The 18,958-nt window shown below is 44.5% G+C and overlaps 1 protein-coding gene across 4 annotated transcripts in view; it reads left to right on the top strand.

The window, feature by feature from the left end:
- Positions 1–18,958, top strand: part of TGFBR3 (transforming growth factor beta receptor 3) — a 208,531-nt gene that overhangs the window by 143,236 nt on the left and 46,337 nt on the right. For all 4 annotated transcript variants that reach the window (XM_032648927.1, XM_032648917.1, XM_032648923.1 and 1 more), the window contains exons 5-6: positions 13,254–13,437; positions 17,848–18,016. In XM_032648927.1, coding sequence (XP_032504818.1) covers positions 13,254–13,437; positions 17,848–18,016 — 353 coding nt within the window. The remainder of the gene's footprint in view (positions 1–13,253; positions 13,438–17,847; positions 18,017–18,958) is intronic.

The raw sequence follows: 18,958 nt of genomic DNA, 5'->3' as shown, positions 1-18,958 counted from the left end.
TGGCTGCTTTCCCAGTAATATTGTGTCCCTGGGCTCCTCTGGTTGTCCTGTCTCTGGATCAGCTCTACCAGGATGCCCTGCTTTAATATCTGCATCTGTTCTTAGCCCTCTGGGGATCATTTCTTCATCGCTGTTAAACGTGTTCAGTTCAGCCTTCTGGCTTTGGCATAGGAGATCACTGTAGTCGTCTTCAGAGACTGTGGAATGTAGACTGAAAAATGGGGGTGGGCACAAATACACGGCCTGCCTTTGGTTGAAAGCTACGCTTAGGAAGTTCAAGAGGGCTCCAAACAGTCGTTTTGGGTTGGAGGCCCCACCTTCATCTTGCCCCACAAGGAAATGTCCTTTAGAACCCTCTTCCCCCAAAGTGTTCTTAGATCTGTGGTTTCTGGGCTAGAATATGCAGCTCCATTTCTCTTGAGGCCTATATCAGCCATTCACAGAAGCCGTCAGTCAGGGGTTATCCAGAAAAAGGGGACCAGCTGTGGGTATATACGGGGAGAGGTTTATTGCAGGAAATCAGCTTATGACACTGTTGGGACAGGCAAGGTAAGTCAGAAACCTGTAGGGCCAGTAGTCAGGAAGGGCAGCCAGAACTCTCTGGCAGGAGCCAAAGCTGCTGTCTACAGGTGGGATTTCTTCTTCCTCAGGGAAGCCTCAGCTCTGCTCGTAAGGCCTTTCAACCGATGGATCAGGCCCACACAGATTATCTAAGATAATCTCCCTTACCTAGAGCCACCTGATTGTGGAGTTTAATTATATCTACAAAATACTTTCACAGCAACAACTAGATTAGTGTTTGATTGGATAATTGGAGACTATAGCCAAGCCAAATTGACATATAAAACTGAACGTCACAGAAGCACTAATATTTAAAATTTTTACAGCCTCAGGTTCTCGTCATGCTCTATCTACTATAGTCTCTATTCGATCATTTTCGGATTCTTTGGCAGTTTTTCTTGCTGTTGTTGTTTAGCAGATCTCTCTTCTTCCAGCCAAGCAATTTTTTGCTTCCATAACAGTCACTACAATTTTCTGTCTGCACCTTCCATTCCCTTTCTCCTCCACTTTCACCAGCATAGCTCCTCCAGCTTCTGGGGAAGGTGGCAGGGAGAGAGAGAAGGAAGGAAACAACCTGACGGGGAAACTGTGCAAGAGGCAGAGAAGGCACAGCCCCCTGCTCTGCCTTACTGCTTTCCCCTGTCACTCTTGTAAAAGCCTGGGTTTGTATTGCATAGCTTTTGGAGTCCTGCAGATGCAGTTTGAATGTGCACCTTGCTAAAATTATGTAATCTGGGGCTTTACCTAACCTCTCAGGAGAAACTCTGACAACAGTTTCTTCAGTTGTCAGATGTGAGGATTCAGAATCTATGAAACATGCACTAAGTGATCAGTAAGCGCCTCTGGGACTTTCTCTCCCAGTGTTCTGTTAATCCAGGGTCCAGGGGGCTCCTGTCTACCCTACTCTACTGATTTCTTGAGCTTAGTAGCAACTACTTCATGGAGGTGGAGTAGAAAGAGCTCTGGAGTGAGAAACGAGGTATTTGGTTCTTTTGTCAATCCTGCTTTTTACCAACTCTGTGCCTCAGGCAGATTCTTTAGCTTCTTTGAGCCTCGATTTCCTTGTCTGCAAAACTGAACTTAGATTTTCAGTCTTGATGAAGAGGAACTCTGTAAAGAGAATTCTAGGTACCTATTTGGAGCCAACTGTTTGTAAAATCCAGTTTGTGCCCTTGAACCTGGGTCGGCAGATTGGATGTAACTTAAAAGAAAAATAGAAGAAAGAATCCTTCTTGGTGAGGGATTTCCCAGAAGCACACTTGGAGGGCCACAATAGATTGAGGATCATGGCAAGTACTGGTAAGGATGCCAACATTTTATTGTTGTTTCCTGAAAAACACCCTTTAGATGATAAATACACTTTAAGTTTTGGGTCAACTCCTTCTAACATCATGCTGCATTGGAAGATGGGAAAGAATAAATTTAAGAGTCTTAAGAGATGATTTTGTAAGGTCGTTGAGGATCCCTGTGTGGCCTGGGGCTCTACTTTGGAAAACTCTATATTATAAAGCAGCTTATGCTTCATTAATTTGGTAACCTGTGGGGACTGAGTTCATCTTTCAGATGCAGTGAGTTATTTTGCTTGTCTTTGTGTATATATGTATTCACATATACTATCGTTCTCGTAACATTTCCATGGGAGATTAGAGTATTGCTTTTGTACTGGCTCACGTTCAAGTTTGTGCGTGTTTCTATTTGGAGGGTAGCATCTCAGAGCTTTCCTCTTGGATGTGTGTAAACATGTAGGGCATTAAGAACAGAAGGTACTTTCAATCCTTTATTCCTTATATTTGAACAGGAATAAAAATTAAAAGCAGAGGATGATCATCATGAATGTTTTGAGAAAAATTGTTGAATATATTTTAATTCATTTTATTGGACAGAGTAATATGGTTGTGGATACAAAATTAAAACATCAAAGAATTTTTTTTTTATCCAAGAATTTTTAAATGGATTTGTGTTTCTTGAGTGCACTACTGGCAGAGACCACAATCACATGGCTCATGAATATGTAGCTTTGCAAATGACTGTAGGTTCATGGGCATGGAAGTTATTATTTCTTTAAAACAAACTTTGAAAAAAACATTGAGTCATGATATATGGTTAGTAGAAAAACATGTTTCAGATCCCATTTCATATCACGAGACTTTGGAGGAACCAGGCAAGCACAGTCCTCCCAGGAATTGGGGTAGGGAGAACGTGTGATTTTCCTCTTTCAGAATGTAGGGTCCCATCCTCATTTGGGAGGTAAATATTTCAAGACTGTTCCAGCACTTTATGTAAGTTTGTTTTTGCTGGACTTGGTGCACAAAATACCTCAAAGCATAATCTCCTCAATGCCTTTCTGTGTGGGCACTGTTACGAGTTCTCAGGCCACTCTGCATAGATCCTACTTATACATAAACCTAAGCTCTAGAGAAATGCCTATTCTACTTTACCATAAGTCTTTTCTCCCCCGAGAATTGAACTAGCAAATTCTTGGCATGGCAGGTGTTTCTGAAATGCCCATGTGGTTTTCTTTGCTTTATTTGTTTTCCTTGTTTTGCTCTTCCTGTTCTCCTAAGCAGGCATCTCCAGAAAGAGATGTGTCAGTGCAAGAGTCAAGAAAAAGGAATAGGAATAGTAAAGGTTGGGGGTAGGGCAGGACAGAAGAGGGAGAGGAGCTGATCCTGACTGTGCAAGTGTTGAACTTTCAGCAATGCCAAAGTCATGTAAATGTGCGAAGTTGCGTGTGCGAGTTAAAGCAGCCTCACGGAGCTGTAACCTGAATAGCAGGCGCTCACCCAAGCGATAACTCAGGCTCTAAATGGACCACAGCCCAGCTATTGGGTGTGCACGCGTGCATGCGTGTGTGGGGGGGGGGGAGGGGGAGAGAGAGAGAGAGAGCTTGATTCCTGGAACAGATTTTCCTCTGAGATTTCAGCAAACATTTCTTTATCATTGGGGAGCTATGGCTCCTCTTTTCACAGGGCCCATTTCTATCTTTTTAGATATAGAAGAAGATGACTCCAAAAATGACTTGGCTTTACTCTCACCCTCTTAGCTTTTTTTTTTAACCAGTGCAGGGGAGAAAATTCTTGCTTGTTCTCCAAGTAATCCTCTTCACGCTTTACAAAGATTGGAGTTTACATAATATTTTTATCTATGGCAGAGCAGTGATCCTCGAGTATGCCTGGGAATCATGGGATAGTGGGCGGAGGATTATAATGCAGTTGCCTGACCCTACATTCCCACCCCACCCTGGAACCTGCATTTTAACATACTTTTGTCTGTGATACACTGATCTGAGGATCACACTTCAGGAAGCAGTGAGATTTCTTCTTAACACTGGTTTTACTACGGCTTCAAAATCTGGTGTGTATTTTACAGTTATGACACAGGTCAATTTAACTAGCAACATTTGAAGCTCTCAATGGCCAGTGGCTACTTTACTGGGCAGCCATAGAGCCAGGAGAGCCTGCCCTGAGCCCCTGGCAGGCACATGAGTGACCATGGCACTCATTCCCCTTTCTTCACTGCTCCTGAGTATGGCCTCAGAATTCTTCCCAGCACAGAACTTTAGGTAGCCACTGCCAATTAATGGGACCTCAGGGTTCATTCATTCATTTAACACTTATTGAGTGTCTTTTCTATACCCAACACTGTGCTTGGGATATGCCCATAAACAAAGCAGGCTAAAATCCCAGCCTCTGAAGGAGCTTACATTCTAGTGGGAGGAGATGGGCTATAAGCATAATATATAAGTAAATTACACGGTAGTTTAGAAGCTGGCTATATTATACTCTAATCTAGAAATAAGAACATGTAAAGCAGGTATGAGGGAGTCAGAGTGCTAGAGTGGGGGCTGCCGGGTGGTTGGATTGTAATTTTAAATAGGCTCCATCGAGAAGGTAACATGTGAGTGCACATGAAGGAGATGAGGGGAAACTTCAGAGGAAACTCAGTTGCCACCCGTGCAATTACGTGCGGCCTGCATTTTCATCTGGGAGCGTGGACGAGGCGGGAGGAGGTGGGTAGGACTAGGTGAGGCCTTACAATATGACATTATCCTCAGCAGAGATTCTCTCTCCCTCCTCACTAAAGACCACACCAGCTTGGGGGAGGCCGCAGAGTGACTGTGAGGCAACCGCCAGGCCTCTGAGTCAGCTGATGTGCTGAGATAAGTGCTAAGACGAAGAGCCTCAGTTCCAGGAAAATGGTGTCTGCACCCATTAGCCGGCATTTGGTTCCCTTCCCTGAGGCTTGGGAGATCAATCTTGAGGCTTCAGTGGGTCTGCTTAGGACTTTAAGAGTTAAAGCTTAAACGCAGGTGTGGAAACAAAAGGGCTGGTTGCCTCTTTTGCTTGTTTCTTGCTCTTTTGGACAAGGTTGTTGAATCTGATCCAGAAAAAATAATAAACTTGGCTCTTGTTGCCTAGCCGTAAGTTCTTGTAATAAAACTCCCAGCACTGGCAGAGAGAGTAATGTTCTGCTTTTTTAAAGAGTCTGGTAGCATAACCAGAATGTAAAATACAAATGCTGTGCGTGGTTTCAGTAGGGAAGAGCAGTCGGGAGAAGGGGTGGCCCAGTGCATTTTGAAGCCTGGGGCTTGTTGGACAGTCAGGTGCTTCACGTTTGCCCCTTCAATGGACGCTTGCTAAGTAAGATTCAGAATTCTCAGGGCTCAGGGCTCTGTTTGTTCCCACAGGAAGATGTTTGTCATGTCAGAGGACTGGGTTTTAATTAGCAAACAGGAGGAAAGTTTAGTGGATTCTGCGGGGAGACATGGAACTACTAAATGATTTGATAATTGGTTTTTAGGTGGAGCTATTAGGTGAAAAATCAAATACTAGCTTTAAAGCGTGGCCGAAAGATCATTTCTGGGCAGTGAGGGAAGTAAGTGTTGTGAAAATGAAGAAATTATGACATAGCCTTTCCTGTAAGTAACACCATTGAACTTTCATTCAACAAGCAATTGCTGAGTCCCTGCTTTGTGCCCAGCACCTTGCCAGGCCAGGAGATTCAGAACGAACTAGGCACTCTCTTGGCCTTCAAGTGCTTGTCAAGTGGGGTGGCAGGTTTGCTGGTAGATAGTAGCAGTTCACGCGAGAGAAGGGCTGGGCTAGTGGTGTGCACAAGGCACGGAGGGTAGCTCCATCCTGAGGAAAGAAAGGGAGTTGGGAGGTTTTACAGAGAGTGAAAACCTGTGGAGGACAGGAGCAGTTACCCGGTGAGCAAGCCAGGTGGGGAACAGGCTGTAAAAAGACCCAGGAGATGTGAAGCAGCATGACGTGTTCTGCCATTGGGAGTGGTTCCATATGGCAAGTACTTGGGGGAGTGGGGGGAAGTGCGGCAGGCAGAGGCCCTCTCTGGTCCCGTGCCAGTTCAGATGCTTAGATGCTCTCCTGCCTCATCATGTGTTTACTTTGTAGAAAGATGGCCTTGGTCACAGTATGGGTGAGGGATGGAGAGACACAGGATTGGCAGCTTGGACAGCAGGAGGTTACTGTAATGGTTGAGATACTAGGTTGGTTGAGACATAAGGGCTGGAAGTGTGGTGGTAGCAGCACAAGGACCTACAAATAAGGTGGAAGATGGGGGAGGGAATGAATTGCCTTGGAAAGTTTCTGCCACTTTATCCAAATATAAAACCCTTGCTCTTCAGGGAGATCAGCTCAGTGCTTTGTGACCACCTAGAGGGGTGGGATAGGGAGGGGATATGGGGATCTATGTATACATATAGCTGATTCACTTTGTTATACAGCAGAAGCTAACACACCATTGTAAAGCAATTATACTCCAATAAAGATGTTTTATAAAAAAACAAAAAAACCCCCTTGTTCTTTAACACTTTTTTAAAGCAATTCCATATTCAGTCATGTAGTTATTATCCTTGCAATAGTGATTGTAACCACTTCTCCTATTAGAAAAATACTATTTTTCCTTCTATTTCTTGTTTTTTGTTATTCTCTTTATATCTCTGTTCTTCCACAAACTTTAACCCAAGCCGGACTCCAGTAAGAACAGACACCATACCAGGAAGATAAGGCAGGGACTGGAGTGCTGACTGGTATAGGAGTGGTGATACTGACGTGTCATGTCTTTATTTCCAGAGGGCTCTTAACAGGTTCTAGCATGACGTCCTTACAGACGAGATGAGGATAATTCCGTTGGGTTACTCTGTAGTTGGCGAACAACCAGGACAAGTGCTGTTTAATGTGCTTGGGTCAGCGTGGGAGCGTGCCTGTAAGTCACAGACCCCAGCCTTGTCTGGTTCAGCTTCTCAGGGATTTAGATGAATGTGTAGATGGCGCACACACGAAATTTAGAGATTTTTGACAGCTAACAGAATGAGGATTTTTATGTGGTCTCTACAGAGTTGAAATACGGGTCTAAAGAGTTTGATTTATATTACAGAAGTGCTGGTGTAAGGGGAGGATGTAAGGAAAAGTGTAAGGGAAGGACGTAAGGGAAGGTGTAAGGGAAGGATGCAAGGGAAGGATGTAAGGGAAGGTGTAAGGAAAGGATGTACGGGAAAGTGTAAGGGAAGGTGTAAGGGAAAGTGTAAGGGAAGGATGTAAGGGAAGGTGTAAGGGAAGGTGTAAGGGAAGGATGTAAGGGAAGGTGTAAGGGAAGGATGTAAGGGAAGGTGTAAGGGAAGGATGTAAGGGAAGGTGTAAGGAAAGGATGTACAAGAAAGTGTAAGGGAAGGTGTAAGGGAAGGATGTAAGGGAAGGTGTAAGGGAAGGTGTAAGGGAAGGATGTAAGGGAAGGTGTAAGGGAAGATGTAAGGGAAGGTGTAAGGGAAGATGTAAGGGAAGGTGTAAGGGAAGGATATAAGGGAAGGTGTAAGGGAAGGATGTAAGGGAAGGTGTAAGGGAAGGATGTAAGGGAAGGTGTAAGGGAAGGATGTAAGGGAAGGTGTAAGGGAAGGTGTAAGGGAAGGATGTAAGGGAAGGTGTAAGGGAAGGATGTAAGGGAAGGTGTAAGGGAAGGATGTAAGGGAAGGTGTAAGGGAAGGATGTAAGGGAAGGTGTAAGGGAAGGAGTCTCACGCTGATAAAATAAAGACCTGGGGCTTTAGGTATCATCGTGCCCACCTCAACCTCCACCTCCCTGGTGTGAGCTGCTGTTCTTTCTTCCCTGGATTATTCCAGAAGTCTACTACTGGTCTCCTGCTCCTTGTCTCCCTTCAGTCTAGCCTGGCCCTATTAGCCAGAGTGATCCTGTTAAAACATCTGTTAGATGTTTTCATGAACTCTCAGTGGTGGCCCATCTCACCCAGACTAAACACCACAGTCCTTAGCAACAGTCTGTAAGGTCCCTTTGGACCTACTGGTCTCCTCTGTGATCTCTGACCTCTCCTCCTACTCATCTGCCCCTCACCCCTGTGCTCCAGCCACACCAGCCTCCTTGCTGTCCCTTCCCCACACCAGACCTGTACCCTCACTGCTGCCTCCACCCGAGAACTCTTTCCCTGAGGTCCACGTGCCCGGCTCTTTCATCTCCTTCAGGTCTTCACCTGCTCAGTGACTTTCTCAGTTAGACTTGTCCCATCACAACACTTTATAGTGCCCCCTCCTCTTCTCTCAATTTATGTCATTCCTTCACACTTATTAACATATATTTTCATCGTTTATATTTTGTTCCTCTGACTTCCTTACTAGACTGTAAGCTTCACAAAACAGGAAATTTTGTCTGTTGCCCTCTCCAGTATATCCCCAGCACCTAGAAAGGTGCCTGACACTCAATAAATATTTGTTGGATGTATGGTTAAAGCATAAATTAATGGTTATGAGATAATAGTAGGGTTCAGCTGATATAAAAGCTGATGTGATCTTGGGCCTCATGCAGTGTTCACATAGATATAGAAAGATATTTATTGTAAAGAATTGGCTCACGTGATTATGGAGGCTAGCAAGTTCAAATTCTGCAGAGCCAATGTCCCAGTGTGAGTCCGAAGGGCAGCAGGCTGCTGTAGAACCAGGAAGAGCTGATGCCCAGTTCAAAGGCCGTCAGCAGGAGAATTCTCTCTTACTAAGGGGAAGGGTCTGCCTTTAGTTCTATTTAGGCCTTCGACTGATTGGGTGAGGCCCATACCCATTAGGAAGGGCAATCTGTTTTAGTTAGTCTATTGATCTAAATGTTAATCTCATCCAAAAACACCCTCACAGAAATACTCACAATAATGTTTGACCAAGTATCTGGTACCCTGTAGCCCAGTCACATTGACACCTAAAACTAACCTTCACAGTACTCTCATCAGACCACACCCAAAACCCTAGGTTTTGTTCTGGGCACCACATACCAGAGACTATGCTGATGAAGCTCTGACAACATTGGTGTCTGGGGAGGAGTTGGGGGGAGTTGGGACTGTTGCCCTGAAGAAGTGAAGTCGTGCCTGAGGTTGAGTGATGACTTCAAACATTTGAAGGCTTATCTCATGGAAGAAAGAGGAAGGAATTCTTTGGTCTGGAAGGCCTACCTCAGACAAGTGGACGGAGGGCAAATCTTACAGGTAGAAAGTAGGAAGAGAACTCTTCTGCCTTGGGAGCTACCCAGGTCTTCTTTCTGGAAGGGTTCAGGCAGTGGCCAGCTGTAAGCGGGAGTCCAAAGTGTCCTGTGCTGGTCTGCCCTGGGTGCTGCTTCTTTGACCTTGGGTAGGCCTTTAGCTTCTCGGATGTTTCCTCCTCTCCACCGTGGAAATCAGACTAGCCTACCTCACAGGTCATCCTGAGGATCAGGTGGAAATAACAACACCTTGTAAAACTCGTTGGGGGTTGGGGTCAGAGTGAGAGAACTGGTGGTCAGAAGGGGCACCGACTAACCCCTTGTTGCGGCAGAAAATTTCCACTGACCCGCAGTCAGGGACGCTTCCCTGCCCCTGGCAGCTTTGCTTTCTTCTCACTGGAATGTGCCTGAGGAGTGGCAGTTGACTCCTTTTCCAAATTCCTCAGCCCTGAGTGTATGATCTGTGCTGCTGCTGGCCCTGGGGGAGACGGACGTGCGAAGTGCATGGCGCATGGAGGGAACTTCCCCTTTCGAGGAGTCAGCTACACGGTGGCGTCCCTTTTAATTACTTCAGGATACGTTCCCGAGTTGCTCCCCATTTCTACTCTTATTTACACTGTTCACATTCTTGCCTCTGGAATGCACCAGGGTGATCTAACCCACCTTCCACTCTGAAGAAATGTACTCTCTGCATAACGTATTTATAGCCCAAGTGTTTTATTTTATGGCTGTAACATGAATGAGAAAAAAAGAGCAGAACATCCAGGGATGCTTGCCTAAACATTCAGAACTGTGCTGGCAGTGGGACAAAGGCCTTTGGACTGTTGTGGGTTTTTTCGGTGACAGGCTTAATAAAAATGACTTTTTAGCACAAGTGCTTTTCAGTGAAAAGAAGATTTTACTACAGTGCTTAAGTCAGAAAATCAGATAAACATTGTTTGAAGTTCACTGTTGAGGAGTAGCTAAGCTTCAGAGGATTTATGCATAGGTTGGCATGGTTATCGTTGGCAGGTAGTTGGTTCAGGAGCTTTTTCTTATGCAGGTGATGTCAAAACAAGGTCAGGGCTTCCCTGGTGGCTCAGTGGTTGAGAGTCCACCTGCCGATGCAGGGGACACAGGTTCGTGCCCCAGTCCGGGAAGATCCTACATGCCGTGGAGCGGCTGCACCCATGAGCCATGGCCGCTGAGCCTGTGCGTCCGGAGCCTGTGCTCTGCAACGGGAGAGGCCACAACAGTGAGAGGCCTGCGTACCGCAAAAAAAAAAAAAAAAAAAAAAAAAACACAAGTCAAAGCTAAATGGTCCCCACTGGTTTTGCTTATAACTGGCATTGGGACATGTAGCAAGTGTCATTACTATACTTGGTAGCACTTCATGGTGCCTGATACATAGTAAGTGTACAGTAAATGGTGACTGTTGTCAGTGGTCATAGTTTACGCTCAGCTTATTAATGATTAGTTCCGGGTTTCCCAAGCCAATACAAACCAGAAAGGTTCTATTATTCTTTATTAAGTACTAAACAGCCCAATTTCTAGGATAGAAAGAGCTGTCAATTTGGGGATCCAGTTTGGGGATCCAGTAGATGTTCGAGTGGCAGTAACGTTCGGTCAGTCCAAAGTGTAAACCAGGATTTCTCAGTCATGGCACTATTGACATTTCAGATAATTATTTGTTATGGGGGCTGTCCTGTGCACTGTAGGATGTTTAGCAGCATCCCTGGCCTCTATTCACTAGATGCCAGTAGCTCCTCCCTCCCAGTTGTGACAATCAAAAATGTTTCCAGGCATTGCCAAATGTTCCCTGGGGGGCAGAATCACCCCTGGTTAAGAACCACTGGTGTAGAGGAAACTGTGAGATGCACGTTGGGCTTTTCAAACTGTGGATCACGCAGTACCCATTAAGGCTAGGCTTCTCAACTGTAGCTGAACATTGGAATCACCCAGGGAGCTTTTTTTTTTTGCGGTACGCGGGCCTCTCACTGCTGTGGCCTCTCCCGTTGCGGAGCACAGGCTCCGGACGCACAGGCTCAGCCGCCATGGCTCACGGGCCCAGCCGCTCCGCGGCATGTGGGATCTTCCCAGACCGGGGCACGAACCCGTGTCCCCTGCATCGGCAGGCGGACTCTCAACCACTGTGCCACCAGGGAAGCCCCCCAGGGAGCTTTAAAAAATCCTGATGCCTGGCTCCCACCCCCAAGTTCTAATCCGGGATATGGCCTGGGCCTCAGGATTTTTAGAAACTCTTCAGATGCTTCTAGGTTTCAGCCAAGAGGGCGACTACAGCATGAGTAGGTGATGGAATCAATTTGGTGAAGTGCTTCTTTGCTAGCATTTAAAAAGTATATGTATATATAGTTGGAGAGAAAATATTAATGCCTAGCATAATAGTTAGGGTAAGTACTGCTTTGTATGTGTATGGAGGCTGGAAACATTGCTGGCAAGGGTAGAGCCCTAAGCAAAATCCCTGCCCTCAACCTGCTGTTAGTCTGGCTATAACCACTTCAGAAACTGCTTGCTTTTTGTTAATGATAGTTAACGTGAAAACATTTTTTATTGAGGTATAATTGACATATAGCATGATATTAGTTTCAGGTGTTCAACATAGTCTTCAATATTTGTATATATTGTAAAATGATCACCACAATAAGTCTAGTTAACATCTGTCACCATATGTACAGAATTTTTTTTCTTGTGGTGAGAACTTTTAAGATCTATTGTCTTTTGCAACTTTCAAATATGCGATACCGTGTTACTAACTATAGTCACTAAGCTGTACATTACATCCCCATGACTTATTTAGTTTATAAGTTGAAGTTTGTACCTTTTGACCCCTTCGCCCATTTCACTTACCCCCTACCTCCCACCTCTGGCAACCACCAATCTCTTCGCAGTATCTGTGAATTTGGTTTTTTGTTTTGATTTTAGACTCCACGTATAAATGAGATCATATGGCATTTGGCTTTGTCTGACTTACTTCACTTAGCATAATGCTCTTGAGGTCCATCCACGTTGTTGCAAATGGCAAGATTTTATTCTTTTTTATGGCTGAAAATATTCCATTGTGTATATATACCACATCTTTATTCATTCATCCGTGGGCACTTAGGTTGTTTCCATATCTTGGCTGTTGTAAATAATGCTGCAGGGTGCATATATCTTTTCAAGTTAGTGTTTTCATTTTCTTCGGATAAATACTCAGAAGTGGAATTGCTGGATCGTATGGTAGTTCTTTAGTTAATGTGAAATTTAATACAAAACATTTAGAGTTCTGTGGCTTGGGAATTTTTGAGCCTTTTTGCTCACATTTTGAGGTTCCACCCTGACACTGATAAAATCAGTTATAAATGCTAGCCAATAAAGATGACATGCATATTTTCACCAGCAGCTAAATTTAATTATAGTACAGCAACAAGATGATAATTTTCCCCCTTTGTGTGTGTTAATTATATATACCATGATATGCTAGGTCAGCAATGGTCTAAATACATCCAGCAAAAAATGTGGGACTTGCATAAATCATCCCAAAAGTTTTATGAGGATCAGTCTAACAGCCTCTTGACTTCATTATCTATGGGAATTTGGGGGTCTTACAAAATAAACTGTAATACACATTCATCTCACTACGAGGAAGTAGTATATAAAGTGGTAGAAGACAGGCCAGCTCTGGCCATTTTTTATCTCAGCGCTCAGGAAACATTAAACCAAAGGGACTCTTGTTGTGTTCCTGTGGTGGTGACTCTGATGGCAGAGGCTGCAACTGTGGAAGACTCAGATGTCAAGTTCAGGTGCTAGCAGGCCTTTGGGATCACTTGCACTGATCCAGAAGCCCATTACGAGCCTATGAAAACACTCACCAAGGCTTCCTATTTAACTTGAAACTCATTGCTTGAAAGGTTGGCCTTCAATTTAGGTATCTGGAAAATAGTGATAAGTCTCATGATTCCTCACAATGCACTCCCTCATCACAAAGTTCTTTAAAAATTCAAAAGGACATCCTGCAGTTTGTAGTTTTGTCTTTACCTGGAAGAAGGTAGGCTTGTGATTGTTTCTTGAATCAGCTGCTGAAAAAAGATGATGTGCCTCTATAACAAAGGGAAGAGGTTGGATTGACAAATATCCATTAATTGTCTGATTAGCTCTTTCACTAATTATGATTCAGCTCTGGGTGACTGCACCACATTAAATATGCAATTCTATTTCTTCTAGGTGTCTGAGGGTTCTGTGGTCCATTTTTCATCAGGAAACTTCTCCTTGTCAGCAGAAACAGAGGAAAGAAGCTTCCCGCATGGAAATGAGCATCTGTTAAATTGGGCCCGAAAGGAATATGGAGCAGTTACTTCATTCACTGAACTCAAGATAGCAAGAAACATTTATATTAAAGTGGGGGAAGGTAAATTTTATGTGGCGTCAATTATCGACTGATTTATGACAGTCAGTTTTTTTTCTTTTCTGAGACCAGGTGGTTAGGGCAGAGAATTATAGAATTACAGATTGTTGGAGCTGGCAGGGACCTGAGGGATCACTGGGGCCTACTCACCACCACATCCCCTCCTTCCCTTTTTCCTTCTGAGGAAACAGACCCAGGAATGGGGGAGAAGTGGGGAGTAGCCTGGTTGAGAGAGGAGAAGGTTGTTGTGCAGAAATTTAGAAGACACCCATGCACAGAAGTCAGAAGAAGTGAGCGGAGGCCGAGAAGCTGAGGTGTGGGAAAGGAGGGAATACCTGATGGAATGCACGAAGAGTTAGCAGGATGGGTCAACAGTTAGAGCTTCCTCCCACTTATAATTCTGTAGACATTTGAAGCCAATGTCAGCTTTATGGCCTCGAGACATCAGTTAAGTTTCGGACAATAGCAGAGGAAAAGTGTTTGAAAATATTTTTTAATACTAATGCCTGTTACAAGGACAAATTATTGGAGAAAGGAACTGTTTAGCCTTGATAAGAAATTGCCCATTTTAATTTCCTTGCCTTTGCAGAGGGATATAAATATCTGGTGACTCAACTTTGAAAGCATATTATTTCTTAAATAACTTTTTTATCATTATTTTTAGTTGAGGAGCTCCCGAATAAGTTACTGGAAATAACAACTCTTGTGAGTGGGTCCTTGTTACAGTCAGGTGATTGTGTGAAAATGGCATTTCAGGTCCTCAGGGTCCATCTGCTTTCTTTTGAAACCTACAGCAATTGTCACCTCTTCCACAGGCAGCGTGGCAGCACAAGTGAATTATTGAATGCTAGTTCCCAGCCCTCTTTTGGATCTGGGATGTTTAATATAGATGCAGGAAGAGGTGGACACTGAAGTTGAGTGTGTGCTCTGTGCAGAGGCCATATCAGGTGCCTTCACATGCACCCCACTTAACCCTGCCAGTAATCCTAGGAGAAAACCGTTATTTCCACCATTTTGCAGAGGGCTTGGTAGAGGGTTAACCTAACTTGCTCATATCCACATTACTAGCAAGTGACAAAACTAGAACTCAAACTCAGGTTTCCTGACCTTTGAGTCTAATACTTATTTCCTGATGCTGCATTTTAAGTCTTAGCCAAATAAGTGTAACCTAAACGTGAAAGTAGGTTACCTGGATGGGCAGACTTGTTTAGTTGAGTAGAGGGAGGAAGAGTTTTAGATGAGAACTGGGTTCAAAAAGTTGAAGTTTGTTACTAAACTCTCATGGTACTCAGGCAGCTAAGCATAGAGGTCAAGTCCTATTGGGACAAAACAAAAAGTCTCTTTTAATAAAGGTTCTAAGCCCTGACCAACAGTCTCTATTTCTGAAGCAGAATTCTGGTGCATATTGATTGAATATTGATTACCCCCCTGGAATTTGTTAGAATAAGAATATGTGTTATGGTAACATGTAGAATGTTGGGCTCCTTTCTCTTTCTGGTGCATGAGCTTCTGTGTACAGGAGTGAGGGGTTCCATGACTTCCCCAAGGCTGCACACTGGATCAGGGGAGAACTTTAAGGACCTGGTGTCCCACCCAGTAAAAACTGTTTAACTCCTTGGCGACACCTTTGGAGCCCCTGAAACTTGACTCCAGCCACCAGTTGGGTATAAGTCACTGGCCCATACCATGGAGAGGAGCAGCTGGGAGAGTGAGGGTCCTTGGTTAGTTTGGTGGACCACAGGCGATGTTGTCTATCACCATGGACTAGACTCTGCTGAACAAACCTCATCCACTGGTTTCCCAGAACCTGACCTGTCTCTACCCAACTGAGTCGGGAATCCTAGGCCACGAGCCTCCTCTTGTTCTTTCCCCAGTGGTTCTCAAAGTGTGGTCCCCACCCCAGCAGCATCCTTATCACCTGGGAACTTATAGAAATGCTGGTTCTTGGGCCCACCCCAGACCAAGTGAATTGAAAACCCTGGGGTCCAGCCATCTGTGTTTTAGCAAGCACTCTAGGTGATTCTGTTGCTTGCTAACGTTTGAGAACTACTGCTCTAACCTATATGCTTAGAGTGGAAGAACTGAGGGCTTTCGGTTCTTATCCTAGCTGGTCTCATTACCTGTGAGGCTTCAAGCAACACTCTGATTTACCTACCACCGGAGCCTCAGTTTCTATAGCGGCATCATGAGATGTTTACATTACCTCCCAGGTTCTTAGAGTATATTATTCTAGCTCTCAAAGTGGCTTGTCAATCCTTTCCTAAAATACAAATAAGCATGTGACTTCCCCCCTCCCCCAAACTTGCCAGGTTTCTACCCGGGGATTCCCCTTTGTGGTTTCCTTTCTGCTTGGCAGTTGGTGTAAGTTTTGATGCCAGGCGTGTGGAAGGTCATTTTGGGGGAAAAAAAAAACCACACACATGCATGCACGCACAACAAAAAGTGATCAGCTTATTCACCTTAGTGACAATGGCAACTGGGACTTAAGCCCTTAACAACATCAACTTTTAAACAATTAAACCTTTCCTGGTGGCTGTGGAGTGTCACAATGTGGGTGAGTGTTTTGTTATTTGTCTCAAATCTCACACCATTGTTGATTCAGGAAACCTATGCCATGTGCCTACTCTATTATGTGCCAGGTGCACCCCAGGCACACCTATGAACTGGGTATACGGGCCAGAGTCCCAGGAGGGTCCTAGTCTCTTGAGCTCCAGACTGACCTGTCCCTGGCCCATACATCCACCCTCTGATTCTTGATTAAGTTTCAGCCTTGCCACCCCAATATCATCTTCTGTCCTGTGATCTGGGGGAGGCATCCGCAGGGCTGCAGCTGCAGGGTGTGCATTCCTCATCTGCTCATCTGGCAAAACCCTCAGCAGATGTGGAGGGGAGGCTGCTCCAGCAGCCTGAGTCGGCAGAGCCCTGGCCTCTTCTCTCTGAGGAGGTCTTTAGGGAAGAATACAGAATGCAGAGCCAACACTTTCTTGAAGCGAGCCTCCAAGCAGGGGCCTCGTGAACTCCTCTGGTTCCCCTCTGTTCTAGGGGTGGCACTGGGGGTGCCATGGTGCACGGAGCCAGGATGCCACGATGTATGTTGTGAGCTTCAGTAGAGGGGAGGTTGCACAGTTGGGCAGGCAGGGGAGGGCACTGTCAACCCAATCTTGGGAACTCCCGGGCTGATTCCTCACTCCTAAGTGAGACTTGCCTATGAATCTGAACCCTGGCATGCTGTCCATTAAATGAAAAAGGCAGAAGTCTGTTTCATTAGAGTGCCAGGGCTCTGATTAATTACCCCTTCTGAATAAAGCTTGCTACACCTAGAACTTCCTTGACATTGGTCCCAGCTGTCACACTGCCAGCAGTTTCAAGTCCTGTTTAAACATTTAAACCACTAAATGGAAATCCCATCAGCCATGGTGCTGTGTAAGCAGCATGTGCCGTTGGGGGAGTATCTTCAGACTGTTAGTAATTGCATCACTTTCCCGGGTGGAGGTGATGAACAGCCCTCAGCACAATCAGATAATGTTTATGAAAGCTCCTTATAAACTGTAAAGTGCCATGTAAACATTCGCTGTCTGTGTCAAGATTACGGGAAAGAGTAGAGGTCTGCTCTCACCGTTTCCCTCAAACTGTTACCTTCAGCTTTTAGAGTATAAATTGCTTTGAGGGATAAATATGAAGAAATGATTAATTCTACACCGTGCGCCAGAGAATTAGTTAGGTTGCTGGTTCTCCTATCAATTGAAGTAGCAAATATCCAAAGAGGAGGATATTTGGGGATAGGCTAGGTAATTGGATTCAGTGTTGAGTATGCCGACTAAAATATCTATTGGATTTTTAGGTGGAAGGTGCTTGGTAGGCAGATGACAATGCAGGTCTGCAGCTCAGGAGTCATGATCTAGGTATACATTGAAGCCGTGGGAGTGATTGAGATCATCTAGGAAGAAAACGAAATAAAAAGAGAGTTGAGGAAGGAACTGAGATTCTTAGTCTTGGTTTATATCAGGATTAACTATGGAGCTTTTCAAAAAGAAAGCTTCCTAGGTCCCACCTAGATCTTCTGAATCAGACTCTCTGGGGTGGGGTCCAAACAGGTGGATTCTGATATGCACCAAAGATTGAGGACCGCTGGTGTTTAAAGGATGAGCAGACGAGGAACTAGTGAGAGGCTGAAAGATAGGTCAGAGGAAATGGGTGAGGACAAAGCAGAATCAAAGAGAACAGGAAAGGAGAGAATTTAGACCAAAAGAGGCCACTAAAGTTGGTCAGTAGGAGGCCACTGGTGACCATAGAGGAAGCATTTCAGGACACAAGCTTGTGATTTCCTGTGTCTTGCACTTGCCCAGTGTCACTGTTATCGTCTCTCCTTAGAGTCTGGTTACCATGTAGTTCAATGTGTTTCTTTACTTTCAGATCAAGTGTTCCCTCCCACGTGCAACATAGGGAAGAATTTTCTCTCCCTCAATTACCTTGCCGGGTACCTTCAGCCCAAAGCTGCAGAAGGGTGTGTGATATCCAGCCAGCCTCGAGATAAGGAAGTACACATCATTGAGTTAATCACCCCCAACTCTAACCCCTACAGGTGAGTGTGAGTGTGAGTGTGTGTGTGTTGTGTGTGTTTTCTGAACTAAGAGATGAAAACAAAGATCTGATATGACTTGATATGATTCTGACTTGAGACAGGGAGAGGCTTAGCCCTCCCTCGGGTGAGGGGGAGGAAGCCACTGATGCTTTGGGTGAGATTCACAGAAGCTTTGAAGAAGGGAGTAAAGGTACCAGTGTCATATTTTATTTTCTGCATCTGTCTCTAGATCCCATATATCCCAGATGAGTTCTGAAGCCTAATTTGAACTTCTTGGTATAGTCGTCCATTGGTGTCTGGGAGGTTGGTTTCAGATCTCCCTCAGATACCAAAACCCATAGATGCTCAAGTCCTTTATATAAAATGGCATAGTATTTGCATATAACCTACGCACATTCTCCTGTATACTTTAAATCGTCTCTAGATTACTTATCATACCTAATACAATATGTAAATAGTTGTAAATACAATGTAAATAGTTGCCTGCACGTGGCAAGTTCAAGTTTTACTTTCTGGAACTTCCTGGAATTTTTTTTTTCCCCAATATTTTCCATCCGTGGTTGGTTGAATCTTCAGATGTGGAACCTGCAGATACAGAGGGTGGACTGTACTAGTTATAGAACAGTCACTCTTATTCCATTATTATCTCCTTTGACTGAGGTTATCCCTGTTAAGAAAATTACAAAATGTGCCTTGTTAACATAATTATTATTTTAACAATATTATGTGTTTTTTTTAATATTATGTTTTTTAACAGATTTCTGTTTATAGTGTCCTCAGAGCACTTTTGCACTCATAACTGTTTAAATCTGTGTGTGAATGTGTGTGTGTGTGTGTCAGAGGAGTGGCCCTTCATGGTGACACACCAAAGAGCCATTAGATACCACTTACCTCTCTCTCTCTCACCCCCAGCGTCCTGCCCCAGGACTGGAAATTTAACTC

The sequence above is a fragment of the Phocoena sinus genome, chromosome 1 (assembly GCF_008692025.1).
Source record: "Phocoena sinus isolate mPhoSin1 chromosome 1, mPhoSin1.pri, whole genome shotgun sequence".
Classification (NCBI taxonomy): domain Eukaryota; kingdom Metazoa; phylum Chordata; class Mammalia; order Artiodactyla; family Phocoenidae; genus Phocoena; species Phocoena sinus.
Note: the sequence above shows the minus strand (reverse complement) of the source record. Positions and strands in the feature narration are given on the sequence as shown.